Source organism: Biomphalaria glabrata, chromosome 5 (genome assembly GCF_947242115.1).
Source record: "Biomphalaria glabrata chromosome 5, xgBioGlab47.1, whole genome shotgun sequence".
NCBI lineage: Eukaryota > Metazoa > Mollusca > Gastropoda > Planorbidae > Biomphalaria > Biomphalaria glabrata.
The window spans coordinates 22,039,281-22,058,940 of NC_074715.1; the positions used below are offsets into that span (position 1 = coordinate 22,039,281).

The 19,660-nt window shown below is 31.8% G+C and overlaps 1 protein-coding gene across 5 annotated transcripts; it reads left to right on the forward strand.

The window, feature by feature from the left end:
* The first annotated feature begins 3,408 nt into the window (after positions 1–3,408).
* LOC106068941 (uncharacterized) lies at positions 3,409–19,175 on the forward strand. 5 transcript variants are annotated; one of them, XM_056030397.1, is made up of 19 exons: positions 3,409–3,529; positions 5,016–5,112; positions 5,491–5,555; positions 7,148–7,260; positions 8,300–8,368; positions 8,467–8,607; positions 9,001–9,127; positions 9,546–9,663; positions 11,073–11,236; positions 11,973–12,087; positions 12,359–12,506; positions 12,659–12,745; positions 13,578–13,742; positions 13,884–14,058; positions 14,792–15,048; positions 16,264–16,401; positions 17,492–17,570; positions 17,751–17,859; positions 18,191–19,175. In XM_056030397.1, the coding sequence occupies exons 2-19, from the start codon at positions 5,042–5,044 to the stop codon at positions 18,276–18,278; spliced, it is 2,229 nt and encodes a 742-aa protein (XP_055886372.1). In that variant the 5' UTR covers positions 3,409–3,529; positions 5,016–5,041; the 3' UTR covers positions 18,279–19,175. The 5 variants fall into 5 exon arrangements, with proteins under 5 accessions (XP_055886372.1, XP_055886373.1, XP_013083907.2 ...); XM_056030398.1 differs by lacking the exon at positions 3,409–3,529 and adding an exon at positions 4,147–4,286; XM_013228453.2 differs by lacking the exon at positions 3,409–3,529 and adding an exon at positions 4,164–4,394.
* Positions 19,176–19,660: the final 485 nt, after the last annotated feature.

Sequence of the window (19,660 nt, forward strand, 5' to 3'; positions counted from 1 at the left end):
TAAGACAAGCTAGAACCACAGTGATTGAAAACAACGATGGAACTGTTCTAACTGAAGACGCAGGTGTACTTAAAAGGTGGGCAGAATAGATCTATATAACTAAGAGATAAATCCCAACTACAGTTTAATCAACAAAACACCTTGGGACAACAGAGACCTTGGCGAGGAGAGGAAACAATAAGATCACTTAAAGGTGGAAAGTTGACTGGAATTGATAACATTACCACCAGAACCTTTAAAACTCACATATGACTAAAAGTTTTAGGACAATTTCACTGCCCAAGAAGGGAAACATGAAACAATGCACAAAACTAGAGAAAGATTAGTCTGATTAGTCATCCGAGCAAGATAATGCTAAGAATAACTCTATACAGACTTAAGAAAAGAGCCGAGGAGGTTCTTTCTGGAGAAAATACAGCTTCAGAGTAGGCAGAAGCGCTGTTGAACAAATATTTAAATGAAAAATGCCTTCAACACCAAATGAAACTGGTATTCAACTTCATAGACTTTAAAAAAAAAAACAACCATTGACCGGGTTTGGCATGTGGCAAGTGAGAGAGTTCAACATTGAAAAAAAACAAAACATTATTGATGTTATCAAAGCCCTTTATCAAAATATTTCTGGAGCTTATTATGATAGAAACTCTAGAAGGATTTACTCCTAGCTTGACCATAAATGGTCATAAATATAAGAAGTTGACTTATTTAAATACCTAAGGGTCAAGCATAACAAGAAATGGAGAATAAAAAAAAAAAGAGATAAAAACCGCCTAAGCTTAGTGGCATAGGCTGCCATGAGCAAACAGTGGAAAATTAAAGCTGTATTCTTCGCTAGTGGTCTCTTTACGGTTGTGAAGGTTGGACACTGAACGCTTAGGCTGAAAGAAGAAGTCAAGCCTTTAAGAGTAAATGCTACAGAAAAATGTTGGGTATCAGATACCAAGAAAAAAAAAGACAAATGAGTTTGTAGGTGTGACAGGTGGGGAGATGTGACGTGTGTTTGGCGCGTTTAATGTCTAGGGGATGATTATTTTTAAAGCTATCACACACCAACCTATCAGCATATGAATCGGGAGCAGACACGCAACGAGACAAAGCAATGAAAGATAGATACAAAAGTTAAAAATGAAGAATATTTATTTACATAAATATACATATAAGAATGAAAAGGGGGAGGGTTTGCATCTATCTCTAAATAAGACTAGGTCTAATCATCACTCTTGCACCTAATAAGAGAGTATGTCACTTTGTCCTCTGACTTAGCTGGTTGTCCTGTTGATGTCGCAGCTGGGGGTGGCGCTCTAGCGGATAGAGGGACGCCGGTGATATAGTTCTTGTGGAGTAGGGCGGGTGGCCGGCTACCGTGGGCACAAGGTTACTGCGGGCAGAGCTGATCTGCCGTGGGCAGCGTAATTGACAGGATATGTCCAGTGAGTTGCAGAGGGTTGGCGTAGCTATGACGTCTCACACAGATCTGAATCTATAGGGACATCGCACCTAATAGCTTGACAGGTGGGCTGTCGAATAGGCGGGCAATGCCGATAGCGCCAAGTGGTAGAGTTGAGTAGATCTCAGTAGGCAAGTGCAGCGCTGAATAGCACTAAGCACAGATGCAGGTAAATAGATCGTTGATCCAATGAATAAATAGGCAAGTAATCCGATAAATAGGCAGACACCTGAGGGAGGCTGCGGATAAAAAAGGACAAGTTAGGACATGTCTCTCATGCATCTTATCGATGCCCTCGACTGAGGTGCATTCGTCAGATTGGTAAAATTGCTTTAGAACACAATGGGGAGATGATGACAAATGGGATTTGGAAAATAGATGGCTGATAGTAGCAATATAAAAAGGAAAGTAATAATATAAAAATGTACATAGAAGGGGAAATAATAATTTCAAATAAACAACACAGGTTGATAGAGAAAGAAAAAAGGGGGGGGGGTTGAATTGGGCGGTGGTCAGCGACCCAGACGGTTTGTTTACATATGACCGTAGGTCGAGAACAATGGAGCGCGCTTGAATGGAGAGGGTGTCTGTTCAAGCGGCGCAACTCTCGTTAGAGTGAAATGACTGCAGGGGAGATAATTCAATACAGGGGAGATAACTCATAACTCTTTTCTAGACGCAGTATTAGTGCGCTAGTAAAGTTATCAAGGCGGTCAACCGAGATAAAGGAAATAAAATAAGATGTACAAATATATACATGGTTGCATCAACGATCAATTGAGCAACGTAGCATTAATAGATTAATGCAATACACAAATAAATACATAGGACATGTTTACGTTTTCTTACTTACGCCAGTGAGAAATACACAATGCAGTAATTAAATACAAATGAAATAAGCAAAATACATATGATAATATCCAGTGGAAATAGCACAAAAGTAATTAAGATGGAACTTGTGATTAAGTTCGGCTTACCACCAGGTATTCCTCTAGGAGAAAGAATGTATGAAGTAGTCCAGACTCAATAGCTCAACGACCATCAGACATAAGAGGGTCTGATTTGAGTTGGATCTACTTTATATAGGCCTGGAAAATGTGGGCGGGCACAGGAAATGTCCTAGGCTAAGAATTATCTTACACGTGGGTGAATTAGACTTAAGATGGGAGCGTCGAGAGGCACTTTGACTCGAGTAATCTCCTAGATCAAAGAGAGACGTAGGAGAAAGGGGGGGGGGGGAGGAGTGACTTGCATTCCACACAAGGTGGTGTCCACTGCGGCTGTCAGACATCCTGCCGATAAGATCAAAGAGTCTGCGTGTATCTTTGCCCCAGTCAAAGGAAGATAAATGAAAGGACGCGCCTTAACTATCTCCAATGTGGTCAACTAAGTCTAGCCTGGAGCGGAAAAGGTATGGCGGGTGAATAATTTAGGGGTAGGATGGGGAAATAATTAAAATAAAATAAATAAATAGTGAAAAATAATAATTAATGCTGTGATAAATTTGAGTGACTCTGACAGCGAGTTTTTGACTTGTCACAGTAGGTCACAGTACTAGCTGTTACAAGTCAACAATCTGACTGGCAAAAAGGAGGAACTCCTCAATAATGTGAAGAGCTGGTTTTGGTCATGTTGTAAGAGATGACTTCCTGTCTTAAGTCATCCTTCAAGGTACAGTGGAGGGAGCACGAAGAAAAGCTGGCTGGATTATGTGAAAGAATGGACCGGCCTCTTTCTTGACATCCTACAAATAACAACTACTGATCGTGAAAAAATGGAGGGATTGGGTTACGCGAATTGTCACAGAACCCCTACGACAAAAGTCAAAGGAGAGATGATGAAAGTCTATTACATTAAAGTACATTAATTGCATTTCATCTCGAGTTAATTATGTCTATATTGTAAATAAAATATATAGGATATATAAACTTGTTCACAAAGAAGCAAAACCAGTGACTGCCAGGAAAACCAGTGACTGCCAGGAAAACCATGCAGTGACTTGGCAGAATTTAAGTCATTGGTTAACATGCATGACTAGATGCATGACGCCTAGCTAGGACGTAATTTATTTTTTGAAGTAACGTATGTATAATATGTAGTATGTATAAGATACATAGCCTATAGTATGTAGAAGATAAGAAGATAAGTCATTCAAGTTATTTCAAATTTTATAAGTTAAGATATAATAAGCCTACAGCGGTTAGTTATCTACCAGCAGTGTGGGGCTATAAGCCAACAGCGGTCCACAACAGTAGGGTTTCAAGAGGCAAGCTATTGCCCTCTTTCCTTTATACTGACGTTCGATAAGTGTAAGCCTATTTCTTACACATTGAGCTTAATAATACGAAACGGCAAATTAAAAAAAAAAAGTTATTTCACAAAATAGTTCAGTTGATCCGCTCATTTAGTGCTATTTTAAGAATCAGGGCAACTGCCGAAACATCAGCGGTTCTAGATCAAAGTGACTAAATCTTCGCCTACTTCTTCTTTATCCATTCAATGATTCATTCTAATTTTTTTTAGTAGATGTAGACTATAAATCTAAATGTCGAGAGAGAATTTTCAACTCTTACGACAGACCAATACACCAAAAACGTGTGAGAAAAAAATATTTTTTCTTAATAAATAATCGAACATTTTTTAAGACGTCGATTCCCCTGTTATGAAACATGGCCTAGATTTTTTTATCGTTTTGTAATGCGCAAAAATATTTGTTGATACTCGTCGATTCTTTCACCAGATCTAGAAAAGCTTAATGAAGCTCGCTTGCTTCTACTTCTATAGTTTAATATTATTCTTCCTGGTTTAAAAATTGCCTCAGCGAAATTCACAGCCAGCGGTTTGTCGATTTAATGTTTGCATAAAGATACACTAACCGTCAATAACACTATTAATTATAAATCTATTGTCTTTTATAGACTCTAGACTGGAATCTGGTTAAGATTACGTAAGTTATAAATAATGACCCTTTTTCCATTTATACTAAAACACGAAAGTAGGCCACAGTACGACCAATCGTTGAGGAAAAACAAAGTAATTACTGCATTCAGTATTTAAAAGGTAGATGTAGTAATTAGAAAATACTTCGCTCTGACCTCTTAATCAAACAGCGCTCTCTTTTGACCCATTGGAAGTACTTAGAATATCTAAATTGTAGATTTGCTGCTACAGAGTCTACTATTTTACTATACTTTGTTGAAGTAAAAGGTATTCCATGTTCAGTTGTTGATGATAAACATTTACATGACATCAACATTTATTCTAGATCCAGATTATATATAATATACTTACGTAATCATCTTCTTTTTTGAAGTGACGTCTGTATTATATAAGATAAGAAGAAGATACTTATAGACTCTATAACTAGTATAGATATTCTAAGATATAGAAAATAATAATCTAGATTTAGTTTCTACATTCAGGATTTGGTTAGGACAACTAGATCTAACTTAATTTAAACCAAAGAGCTTCAGTTTAACAGTCCAGACTATTCACATAAAACATTTGATAATATATTTCTTTTTTTTTTTAATGTAGTCAAAGGAAAGTGGACATACTTTTTTTTCAGGTGCATTTACAGTTTTAGATTAAGTTATGGATGTTCTTACTGGAAGCAAAGTATTTTCATCTCTGAGGCCTCTGAATTTGTCTACATGTACAAAGCAGTAAGATGCAATTCTGAAAGCTATTTTGTTTTGAATTTCTTGATAGTTGACATTTGTTTTTAAAAGTAAAATGATAGAAGATTGTATATCTGTGACATTTTGAAACATTGCAAACTGTAAACAGTTTAATAAACAAACATTGCATAACATATTATTTTGTGATAAAGTGATATGGATAAACCTCACAGGAAATGGCAGAGCAAAAAATGATTTATGTTCAGTAATTTCCCTTCTGTTTTTGAAATACTGGAATAGTTGATGAATTTAAAAGTGATTTGTTTACTTTTTGTCTCTTTTGTTGTTGGTCTAAAGTCTTTAAACTTAATTGACTACATTTTTTCATAATCAAAACTAACATGAAATCCAATTTATTTCCAGAGACATTATTGATTATTTCAATAATAGCTATGATCTGAATGAAAGTTTATTTCTTGGTCTGAGAGGTAATGAAAATTTGACTCATTATAAACATTACACCATTTATATTTAGTTATTCACTATATAAGGCCATGTGACACACATTTGAGACCCAAAGAAAAGTCCTTGTAGAAAACAGGCTCAGAAAACTTAAATAGACCCTTTGGCAGTAGGGCTACTAGATACCTTCATGCCAAAAGGAGAACAAAGCCTTACAAAGAAGGACAAAAGTAAACTTTAAAAACTGGAATTCTATTTATTTCATTAAACATGTTTTAAAGAAGACGTTAACATATCTTATTTCTAAGAAGAATGGACTTTTTGCATTAGTTCATTATTCACGTGGAACTCCATGCAGGAAATTTTCCTACAATTGAACTGTGAGAAGATTACCTCTCACTGACTCATAGCATAGTTTATTTCTCTCTTTTTGTCCACTGCATTTATCAGAGAAAACTCTCACAACACTGTGCCTATAAAGAAAAATTCACACATTTCAAGATGCTTTGCATCAAGTCTCATTAGTACAACTCTCTATATGCTCACACCTCATCATGAAGAAGTTTATCAGCTATCTTTCTGTCCTGCAAAGGATTTCAAATTGCTGCAATGGTCTAACAATTAAGCATCATTGACATCAATACCTCTTTCCTTTTGGTGCTGTATACATGACAGTAGTTCAGTTAAATTATAGTGTCTTTTAATGTATTTAGAAATATACAGCAAAAACAGTGGAATGTCTTGAAAGGTGCCATCCATTTTTCTAAGTATACAATGCACCTTTGATATGTAGATTGAGTGTGGGCCACAAATGCCATGCATTTGTCTTTGTAGTCTTCTTTTCAGTTTTTTCAGGAGTCTTCATTTGATCTGAGAATTTACGTCTCCTCTTTATTTGACTACTAGAATTAATGTTAGCCAACATCTTGAATACAAATTCTGAATTATAAACATAACCACAACAGCAAGCTCACAGCTTGATTGGTTGATGCTATGTATCATAGGTCATTATCAACTGCACATATCATGTCTCTCATTTCATAGAGATATAATTCATCACAGTGAACATGCGTCTTGCGGTACAGCTTTACAAATGTTGATCTTTCTATGTTGAGGAAGTGTTTGTATTGAAACCAGAAGATATGAAGTATTACATTCCATTTATAGATTATTTGCATTGCAGTAAACAACAGTGAAAAAGCTGGACATTTTCACACTTTAAGCTTATGCCAGTCGGCCAGAGATACAAACTCAAAAAGGAGGACATGCCCTTCTTTTGCTGGTCATCTGCTAACCCTATCTGGCAGACATTGGGAATGGGAAAATATGCAGGCCGCAATAGTTTTTTTTTTTATGGCCATGTGAAACAATGCACTCATCCTTAATCTTCGGAATCAAAGATATTACCATTCATTTATATATGAAACATTTTAAACACAATTTATTTTGAATTAAAGTAATCACTTATTATTTTATTCACTTTTTTGTTGCTTTTAAGAGATTTCTTTTAAAAGTATTGTAACACTTATTTGGAAGAATAAACTTGGCCAAATAAAATATTAAACAAGACTAAATTTAAGAAAAAGAAAATTCAATCAGCTTGTATACTGTTCAATAGATGAGAGTGCCATGTATAAATGTCCTGATCGGCTCAGACTTCCTCTGATATTTTACTATGGACACACAGCTGCTGTCTATGTTAACAAACTAATGTTGGCAGGATTGATCAAGGTATGCATTGTTCATAGTGAGCATTTTCAAGCTATATTCTGTTAGAATAGTCTTTTGTTTTTATCTATCATTCAACCTTTTTTTTTGTAATAGTAATTGAACTTTTTTGATATATAAATTGTTTCATATTAAGACTTCATTAATTAACTTTCAATTTCTTTTCTATTGAGCTCAATTTTTTATGCTAATAATTCTTAATGAAACAATGAATCAATACCCTTTGTCAGGGTCATACATTGCAGCATTATGTTTGTAATAAGTTTTTATTATTACTAAAAAAAAAAAACAATGATGGCTACATTGCTACATTTCTGGGTCACGCCTGACAAAATATCATGCACAGGCAGTTGCACACAAATAGTCATGTAAAGAACTGCATGAGAGATGATATAGAACAACAGCCAGTGATGTAGATATGGTTGGGGATGGGAAGCCATTTGAGGGAGGCCTCAAATGAGTGTTTTAAAAAAATTTTTGTACATTAAATATTTCGTCATGATGTCAAATGTCAATGCAGGGGCTCCTAAAGAGGTCAAGCCCCCCTTAATTACAGAATTGGAAATCAGTTAGGAGTAATTTGATATAAAAAAAGAAAAATACCAGTTATTTAGAGTAACAAAAAAAGCTAAAAAAAAACCCTACTTATCTTATTCTTGGTAAACCAGTTGAAAATTAAAAAACTTATAGACTATTCATAACGGTAAAAATGTACACCAGACTTCTCTGGAAACAAATACTATTCTACACTATAACCCCAATTAATAAATGCAACAAACCTCCACATGTAATATTATTAATTAACAACCTTGAAATGTACAAAATAAATTTTTGAAATTCTTCATAATAACATCTAGTTTCTACATTTTGGTTCAAGAGTTTAAAAAAGACAACTATCGCTTGCCTTGAATATAACTTATGTACTCAATGACTAAAATATGAAAAACATACCACACAACTTTGAAAAAAAGATTTTTTTGATAGATTGTTTGCTGTGAATAAGAAATAAATTGTAATTTTTAAAAAAATGTATATATTTCAGGAACGTCCCAACTTGCATTTTGAAACAATGTTTGAAACTGGTGTTGATGAAATGAGCTGGGATGATACTGTAAGTTTGTTGCTAACCTTTAAATTGCTTCAGAACATTTTTTTTTCTCTCTTTTTTTTATTGCATGCCAGTGACTTTGTTTTCCACTTCCACTTTAGGAAAACTATCGCATGGGTGGTAGCTACAAATGGCCTGCTCTTCATGAAGTTGTTGAGTATCGAAGAACTGTTCGAAGCATTATTTTAAAAGTCATTGAAAGTACTAAGTTAGAACTTCCTATTAATATGGAAAGTCCTTGGGTATGCATCTTGTTGAATTAATATATTGTGTACATATTTTTTGCTAATCTCTTTTTTTTATGCATCTATACTTGTAATTGTTCAAAGAATATTTCATCAAAATTTTAAAGAAATAAAGACTACCTTTAGAATTTACCAAAGTACATTTGAGATATTTTAAATGTATTTACTTTAAGTTTAAGGATGCTATTACTGTTTAAATATTCTTTGAATTTTTAGAAGAAAATACAACTTTTCTTTAAAGGCTGAATAATTTACATTTAATTTTGCCAAATACTGATTTGTTATAAGTTAAACATTTTTAAAAAGTGTGCAACAATTTTAATACATATTTATCTAAGTTTAACAAAACATAAAGTAAAATTTGAAGTTTAAATATATTCACACTTTTAGTGGGCACTTCTTATGGGTATGGAGCATGAAAGAATTCATTTAGAAACATCTTCTGTGCTGATTCGGCAACTTCCAATAGAAATGGTTGTTCGTCCGGAAGGCTGGAAATATGGACCTACCAAATCTGGTAAAACAAAATTATGTAATGCACTTGCCTATGTAACAATGTAAAAGAAGACTGAGGGACAGTTTTATTTGTGAATCTCTAGGAATGAAAGTTTTTAGGCACATATAAATAAATATTTGATTGTATCTGATTGGGCATTTGTTCCAAGTATAGTGATGACAGGAGGCAAAGAAGGTCTGATGGGACAATAAGTGTGATTGTGTTTTCAGTTATTTAATGACATTATTTGTAGGTTTAAAAAAAATAAAAATTACAATGATTATATAACTAATAAGGATGTAAAGATACCAGGATTTAAGTAGTTTTTAAGTAAAGTGTTTGCTACATTATTTAGTGATCATACAGAGGCTAATAATTTCCTTTACTTTATTACACACAAGTCCTAATCTGTTTGATGAATCTTTTGTTTCTAATAAAGATTGTGCTGTTAAAGGAAATAAAATGGTGTCCATGAACTCTAAGCATGTTACACTTGGAAAACCCTTAGAATTTCCCTCCTATGGTTGGGACAATGAGTATGGAAGCTATTCTTGCAAGTAAGAAGAAACAAATGAAGTTTTACTGACAAGAAATTATATATTTTTTAAAATGTTTGTTTCTATTGATTTATACTTTCATCTAAAGAAATATTTTTTTATGAAGGAATTTTTTTTTAATTTAAAATAAATCAAATAAATTATTTGTTTTAAAAGCACATCAGAAGAAAATGCAGAATGTTCAGATTCTGAAAAATAATAGGAGAATATATTAGGCAATGATTAAGTACACATTAAATATTTGTAAGCTATTTTTAATTAACTTTAGGCTTAATACACATTTAGATTATTCATGAAGGCTTCAAATAGGGGGATGGCTGAGTGTCTGGAAAGCCTTTTCTTTGTCAGTGCTTGTGGCTGAGGCTTTGTTTTGTAAAAAGAGCGAACTGCACTTGCTGCATGTTTCAGTAGCTGGCACATGTGATTACATACATATGTTTCTATTATATTTCTTTTGCTCTGCTTCAGTAATTCTAATGTTTTCCTTATATGTTGCACTGCAAATGCTTCAGAGATCTCAAACTTTGGATGCAGTTTCTGAGAACCTTTTTGTAATATTTATGTATTGTATTACTTTTAAAGATTATTAACAAATGTCATTGTTTATTTTTTCTGATAACCTTCTGATTGCTTTCCTTCTTTTCAATAAACTTTTTTGGAATGTGGGAATCTATTCTAAGATATGGTCTATGTACCAAAGTTTGGCTGCCTCAGGTTAGACTTGAGAAGCACTTTTATGATGTCCTGCATATTTTCCTGATATTTGATGTTAAGAATTTTTTTAAGGCAGGCCACCCTAGTTTACCATATTTTGTAAAGTCTTTGGCTATTTGAAGATTTTTTATGCATCTGTATTTCTGCTATTGAACAGTGGGCTACCAAAAAAAAATAATTCACAGTATTTATTTTGTGTCCACTTATAATATTTAATCTGTGTATGCTTTTGTTTGAGGCTAGCAGCAGAATAAAAACTATGAGAATTTTTATGCGATTCAGAACATGCTTTCAAGGGTGTGGTCATCAGCATGTAAAAATATTTCTAAATGCTAAGGATCTCATTTTTGATTGTCTCAGTTCTTGTCATTGTTTTCTAACTGGGTCTACCAGCATTTAAGGCAAATAAAGTGGGTGCCGAAACTGTTTCCCTTTATTAGTTATTATAAATGTCTTGAATTTCTCTTAGATGCAATAAAATGTAAAGCAATGGCGCTGCAATGCACAGTTAATTTACTTATCATAAATAAATATTTTTTTTATTTAACATGCACAACATATGTACATACACACTCATAGAATATCTTGTAAACGTTAAAGTAAAAATATATTATTTTCATGTTGTAATTTATTAATTGAATGTTTTTAATATGTTGGAAATGTTTATTAGCTTTAAAGAATTCTGTTTACAACAGAGTCCCCTCATTTGAGGCCAGCCAATATCTCATCACTAATGCTGAATTCTATGAATTTGTCAATGATGGAGGATATCAAACTGCTGACCTGTGGACTGAAGAAGGCTGGAGGTGGGTCCAGTACAGAAAAGCTTTACATCCTACATTTTGGATTTGTGATCAAGGTATAATAATATATATATATATATATTTGTTTTGTGGCACATTTTTTTTTCATTTTTAAACATTTAGTGCTATTTATTACAAAGTCCTTACATCCATTATAAGCATGAAGTTTAACATAACATTTAATTCTATTTTGACTTAACTTATAAGTATGCACTGTATATTGACAATTTAATCCTGAATGTGGGATGACAGGCACTTGACAGAATCAATAAATGTTATTGAACTCAATAGTAACGTCAAACAGAGTTTATTCATAGAATGGCTTTAAAGATTCTCAATATAGATAATTTAATACATTTTAACAATTGTTCAAACTACAGTGGTGTTCATAATATAATTAGGAGAAAAAAATATATACTGAAAAATTAGGCTAACGTACTACTTGGTCACTATTTCAAATATCTGATCATAAAAAATTAGTAAACCTGAAAACAAGTGTGTTTTTTTTTTTAAGATATCTTTTTTTAAAGTCAAATTTTCCTTGAAATAAAAAAGAAATATTTCTGGCGTAGAAGAAATTGTTTGTCAAAGATTGGTTGTGTCTATTTGTATCTTTTCATTATTATAATGCTGATGCATTGTTGATGCAGATGATTACTACTTATGAAATCAAATATGCAGTCTCTTTTTTTTTTCTGAGTAATACTAGTACAACAGACTTAAAATAAAGTTATAACATCATTATATAATCAATTGTCAAGGCATTTATAAAGTATTATTGGGCATGCTTAGGTTGTAAGTCTGGCTGTGGAGGAAAACTGGCAAACTACTCTCACTGTAAAATTAACTTTATCAATTCTAATGGTCATGAACTGATCAACGAAAAGACAAAGTGTAATCTCTACAAGTAAGTTATCATTAATTTATGATAAAGTATCACTACAATTACCTTTAGTTATTTTTATTCTTAGAGCGCCACCAATTAGTGTACCGACAAAGCAGACAAGGCCTTAACTTAGTGTGCTTAGAGAGGAAAAACTACATCTTTTGTATTGTACTTAGGAAATATGTGAATGCACTTGACATCTAATATTTAACTTAAGCCTACTTAAACTTCATTGAATTTTCATTTGTTTTGTTTACTTTTTGTATAGAGACTTAAAAAAAAATATTTACAGGCTGCGAGTGATGTTTGACTTGATTGACATGCCATGGGATTGGCCCGTAGAAGTTAACTACCTTGAAGCTAAAGCTTTTTGTAAATGGAAGGGTCCTGGTTACCGCTTGCCCATAGAAGCTGAGCATCATGTGATGAGAGGTGTACAGGTGAGAGTGAACTATGTAATATGTACATTTGAAAGTTTAACATTATTTAACTTGCTTCACATTTCTAAAGTTATATTTTTTTATCATAACAATATATGAAAAAACTATTTGATTACTTAAATAATTTTTGTGTTAATGTTCTGTTCTTGCAGCTGCCTACAAGCATGGGTCCTGAGTGTGATATTATTTTCCAAAAAGAAATTCATGCCAACATCAATTTACATTATGGATCCTCAACTGTAAGTCAAAATTTTATTCCTTTTTTTTTTAAACTCATCTCTTAAGTTCTTAAGTGTACACTAATCCTTTTAGAAATCCTATGTCTTATAGTTTCCCTTTACAATTAGTTTCACATTATCGTTACTATAGAGTAATTTTATTTCTTCTAAAGTTAACAGAAAATATTTGTTAAAAGATGTATTAATACAAAGCTTCACTATTTTTCATTATTATCTTTTGATGTTGAGCACGACCTCATTTTCAGTGTATTTTTGGCACAAGAGTAAGTTGGAGTCTGTTTTAGCTTACATTAGGTTGGAGTTTTTGTCTTTGCCTTGCTTCATAGCATGACACTCCCAACACTTACAGACTTATGCCTAGAGAATCCATTTTAAGTGAACTTTTCCCAGTTGGAGGTGTTGCTTACACATTTTTTGAAGGAAACATTGAATGTATCTTTAAACCTTTTGTGATGACAACCTAGAAAGTTCCATCCATTGCATAGTTCTACATAAAATATAAGTTGTAATAGTATATTTGGCATTAAACTACAATGTCCAACAGCATAAAAATTAGATTAAACACTGTTAGCAATGAATTCCTTCATGTAAAAGGTTTTTTGAATAGCTTAACATTGTTCAATTTGTAATTAGAATATTGAATAATTAGATAAAAGTCATAAATATGCAAAGCTATATAATATACATTCTCTGTAATGCAATGTTTTTACTTCAATGATAAATAAATAATTCAAACTCACACCATCTCCAATTATTTTTTTTAAGAAGACAATGTTTAGTCTATTTCTCATGCAACTCTATATTTTAGAATTATTATTTTTATTTCTTTTAGCCAGTAAACTTGTTTCCTCCAACAAAAGCTGGCTTCTATGATGTCTTTGGCAATGTTTGGGAGTGGATGGAAGATCACTTCAATGGTCTCAGTGAATTCCACTCTCATTTTCTTTATGATGATTTCTCATCTCCCTGTTTTGATGGAAAACATAATGTCATTTTGGTAAGTTTTCCTGAGCTTCTTATTAACTCTTTTTCACCTACTCTCTTGATCTTCAAAGGAAATTAATATCAAGTATTTAAGCAGACATCAAAGTAACATTAAAAAAATTTGTTTATAAAAGTTATTTATTTGTTCCCAAAGGGTGGTTCCTGGATATCTACAGGAGATGAAGCTTCTAGATTTGCTCGTTATGCTTTCCGTCGACATTTCTTTCAACATTGTGGCTTCAGACTAGCCAGAAATCCAACTATGGAAGCTGAGCTGCCAGCTATTTTTGTTGAGACAGATGTCTTTGTGCTTGGCTCAGGTGTTCAAGGTAAGTCACACCAAATATGAATCACAAATATATACACATTAAAAGCAATATTCCCTATATTCCTTAGCATCACAAATGTAAATTTTTTCTGAAAAAAAAAATTCATGTATTTATATTTCAGTACACATTGTAACCTCTCTTCAAAGATCAACTATGTGTTATTAGCAAATTGAAAATTAAATGTTATAAAATGTGTTGAAAGTCATTAAAAATAATTGATGTCATTTAAGTTAGCAACTCCATTAAGTTAATGATGACATCTAAAGGTCTTAATAGTATGCTGAGCATCTATCAACTGTGGTACTCCTTTCTTACTATACTCAACAGAAAAAAAAACATTCCTTTTTTTTTTACTACAAAAACACTTTAATTATGATTAATTTCATGGAAAGTTCAGGGTTATTAAATAAACATTTCTCTATCCTAAGATATAAAAAACGAGCTAGAATATTAAAAAAGTGAATGCTAACAAACTAGATATAAATGTATATTGATTAAAGCATTATAATGACAAAAATATGTCAATGAAATAGATGTACTGTTTAAGAGAGCTTTCAACATTTATTTTGAAGCTTAAAAATATTAAATAATGTTATTACATGTCATTACCAATATTATTGCTAGGCTAATAAGCCAGGTACCTCTAAAAAAACATGTTAGATATCTGAAAAAGATTTTTACTTTATTATAAAAAAACTTGATTTATTTGAAATGAATTTCTTTTGCTCCGCAGCCAATGAAGTCTTAATAGACAACAACACTACTGTACACCTCACTGAAAGCAAAAACCTAACTTATAATTATGACACTGTAGAAAAGCTAGAGGGAATTCTTGAATTGGAGTTTGGATTCCGAGATTGTTTTGCTGCAGTAGTAGTAAACCTTTGTACAAATTACTGTAACTATTACCAAGTAGCTGCCAACTCTGTTGTTCATCTTGGAACTGCTACAGGGAGAGGAGCTTTTGAACTCAGCAAAAGATTCAACAAGGTATAACTACAATAATTCACATTCATGTAAGTTGCTCACTACACACAGTTATAAGCTCATCATGAGGTCAGGAAGTATAATGTGGCTTTATTTAAAAGGATTTTTTTAAAATAAAATATGTACTGAGGAAGGTACATATAAGTACTCATTGACTTCAGGAGACTTTTAGTAGAAAGTAAATCCAGTGTATAATTCAATTACAATATATATACTTTTAAGACAAGCATCTCAGTCTCTGTTCATCTTATAAAGTTGTGTTTTTTTTGGTCAAAAGCACCCTGTGTTTGGTTGACTGTCATGTAACTTACACATTATTTTATAACTTCTTGTAAAATTTCTTTCTCTCATAAAGCCATTTATCATGATTCTCATTCCCTGTCTTATTTGTCCTTCACACACATCACCTTCACCAATCCCTTAGTCTGTTGGGGCACCATGCAAGATTTGTCAACCGTCTATCTCCATTCCTCTCTGTCTTTTGCCTTTGATAGAACCTCTTTCAATGGCAGGCCTGTCCATTCTTTTAGATTGTCTTCCCATCACTTTCTCTGTCTGCCTCTTCTTCTTTTTCCTGGTACTGTTCCCTGAAGGAGGGTTTTTACAAGCCCCCAAGACCTTGTAATATGGCCATAGAGTTTTAATTTGCATTTTTTTACAATAGTTAGCAGGTCTCATGGGCTCGTTTGTCCACCTGAGCCATATGCCCTGTTATTTATATCTGCTTGTCCTTCAGTTTTGCTACATTAACTACAACAGTCAAAGAAATATCCATGTGACAGGATGGCAGGGAATGGATAGAATTTCAATAGAGACAATTAAGCTAGCATGCAAACAATTTATTTTCTATGGTGTTTGTATATATTTCATCATTTTGTGTTATTCTGTCATAGTAATTATTTTAAAATTATTTATTTATTCTTTATGTTAATTTTATTATTTATCCCCATTGGAGATTTATTAGTCCTATTTGATTTACTTATACAAATCTGATATACTTTTGCTAAACAGCACTGCCATTTCAAGTTCTTGGTATAATATGGATTAGGATTAAGAGAATTGCCAAAAATGTCTGCTAAATAGGTGCATTACAGCCTTCAGTTCCTTTAGACTTGTAGATCTAAAGATAAAATCAAGTTAATGAAATATGTCTTGTTTTTAAAGTGTGTGTATTTTGCATTAAGTTAATGAGAATCAATACATAATTTCTTTGAACAGGTTCTTGGCATAGAATCTTGTGGTCGTCTTCTAGATGCTGCCTTAAAACTTCAAAATGGGGATGAAATCATTTTGAAAGATAGAAAAATAATAAAGCTGTCTGATGACTACAATCCAAATAGAGTCATCTTCAAACAGGTCTTTTATTAAATTAAATTACTTGGATAAATAAGAATTACTAGATTTACACATGAATAGAAAGTATTTTTTTGTTGTTGTTCTTGTAAAATTATGTTTTAGTAAAAAAAAAAAATGTTATACTGGTATCAATAATAAATGTAAAGCTTAATTATAAATATAGCAAACATTTTGTCTTTGTGAAGTAAACAGGTATTTTCAGACCATGTTTCCAGTTTTTTTTTCATCAAATATTTTGAGTTTTCTGTTGAAACCAAGAGCTAGAACTTTAAACTTGAACACCTAAAACAAATCCTTCATTAAAAACTGTTAAAGTTGTCTAACAATTTACACATTTGTCTTCTGACAATAAATTTACATCTAAAGTATACTGTCATAATTATGTCTAGTTGCTCATGTTAATTGAAGCTTTATATTGTTCAAACTCATTGTTTTCTTAGCTTACCATCTTCACCATCTTACTCTAGTAACTTGTTTCATTCTCAAATTACTTTTAGAAAGGAGTTATATATGTGTTAGTATAATCATGTTGATTAAAAAGAAATACTTTTATCTTTAAGCTTTTCTGAGATTTTTATTATATCATGCTTTGGTAAATAATGATTTATTTTGGAATTATTTTTGCTTTTTTTTTTAATCTTTTTTTCCTGGAGTGTCATTAGTGATTTTATTGTTAGTTTTACACTTGTTTTGTGTGACTGTTCACATTTGGTAAATTTTTCTATTTTTTTTGTTTTTGGTTGTTTTGATATTTTTATGTTTTCTTGGGTTGAGAAATCTCCAAAAGTTATATTTTCTTATAAAATACATATTATTTCTTTTATTTGAACGCAGATACATTGTTTGATTTTAAATAATTTCTTGACATGGAGATGGTATCTGTTTACTATAGGTAAATCTATTGAGATAAAAATATCCCAAGGTCAAATTGGTTTAGGATTAGAACATTATGTTTATCTAGGTTTTTTTTTTTCCTGTCCCTGTCTATTGGACTGTTAGGGAATTACATATGATCTGTTATTTTTATGATGCAGAAAAAGATTGATAAAAATCATTTTGTATTTTATTTCTACAATATTTGTTTTTTTAGCTGACCTGGGTTCCAAATGAAGTGGACAGCCATAACTTAACTCTTGTCACACATTTACATAGAGTACAAAACCCTAAAGGTATGTGTAAAATATATTTTATAATTTCATTTTTTTTAATCAATCAATTCTAGAGCTCTGTCTTAATTTTGCCATTTAATTGATAATATCCTTTTTTTTTAATCTTCCTAAAATTGAATCAGAGAAAAGAAAATTTAAAAAATTTCAGATCTAATAAATAAAAACAAAAATATTCCTCAGCTTGGTTGGCTCGCCTGTGGGAAATAACAAAATTAGAAGGCATTGTTGTCATAGCATCACCAGAGAGAGAATGGAACAAGGAAAGACTTAAACATTTTCTTCACCATAGGTAAACTGTATTTTAGTGTTTACATAATTATTAGAAATGTTGTTTTATTGGCTGACACATTTTTTCATAAACTTATTAGAATTTGTCCCTTACTTTATCTTTAAGTGAATTTTAAATACAAAACTCAACATTATGAAAAGAGCTGTTGCATTATGTTGTGATGGTTTCACTTGTGAAAATTGTTGTATAACAATGTTATGAAAATAATGAAGAACTTTATTATTAAGAGGCAGTTTTTAAATAACATTAAATAGCTGCTAATTGTATAACTCCTTTTCTATAATGCTGGTATTAATTCTAAATCTTTTAACACAAAAATTTTGTTTTGAAGACTGACATGTGTGAGCAATGAAGAAGTTACTTATCAAGAAAAAGATGAACTCAAAAGTGCAGTGGTCACCATTTGGAGACACCAGTAAATTTTTCTGTTTATAGGGAGCAACATACACTCAATTTGTGTGTTGACTGGCTAGAGCACTAGTTATACAACTTCTATTTTTGTTGTCTTTTCTGTTTACATGCACGTACACAACACAATCTGTACTTTACAGATGCAGCACTTTTGTTTGTATGTTCTAGAATAGATTGGGAGCAAAACATTTTAATTTCTTTTTATAAATCATGATTTTGAAATATATTATGACAAGAATTTTTAAATAAATATATATATATATATATATATATATATACAAAATAATCAGTGAAAATAACTGATCTTGACACCTTCTTATGCATAAGACTTGTACTACTGTTTGCCAATGAGTACACTAGTGAAACATGGAGAGAATACAAATGGTAGCTCCCAGATAAAATATGTTTTATTATAATATGCTTAGGAAGAATTGTAGGCATTATAACCTTATTCTAAATAAGGCCATACTACAAGGTAACCAGCAGTTAATGGCTGACCTTATAAAACAAAATGTGATGGACAGTTCATGTTATTCATTCAACTGAAAACCTAAAAATGACAGAAAATGGGAACAACCTATGATTACATTTGAAGCTTTTGGTATTGAATTTATGTATGTGTCAATTATTTGTTTAAGATGACTTGTCATTAAATGAAAAAAAAAGTATTGTATTTAAGTATTAAGATATTTTTATGTCAATAACTTGAAAACCAAATTATGTATCTAGTTATATTTTTGTAGCTTCAGTAAGTAAATACACATTAACAGTAATTTTGCGGCAATTTATTAATTTTATCTTTTTTTTTATAATATTTACATGATTTTTTTTATTGCTGTATTTGGTTTTTTAAATGTAAGTTATTGCTAAATTTAAAAATAAAATATTTTTTTGGCAAGAAACTACTGCTTTTTTGTTGTTTTTTTCTTGTTAAACACTTAAAATAGTTTTTCTCTTTAAAGTTAGACAGATCACATTGTAATAACATATAAATTACTGTTGCATCAGCTTTAAACCAAATGAATAATAATAGGGAATTTATTATTTTATACTTGAAATGGCTATAATAATATTCATTCACAGGTTAGTACTTCACAAAGGTGCAAATTATTTTTTAATGGAAATGACATTAATATTGATGAGCGTAGTAACTTTTAAATGTCATTTTATTTTTGGGGGGTTCCACGTAAGGGCTTGTCTTGTAATGAATGCAGCTTGCGAAGGGTGTTACCTATCCATCTCCAGCATCTCTGAAGGATATCTACTTCATTGAACTGCTACTTTGTTACCACAGTTCCTCTGGCTTGGCAAAATTTCTTGATGATAGAGTACAGGTCTTTTGGACTGATCTGAGGGGCTGCTTTTTCTACTTCTGTTGCCGTGCTTTTAT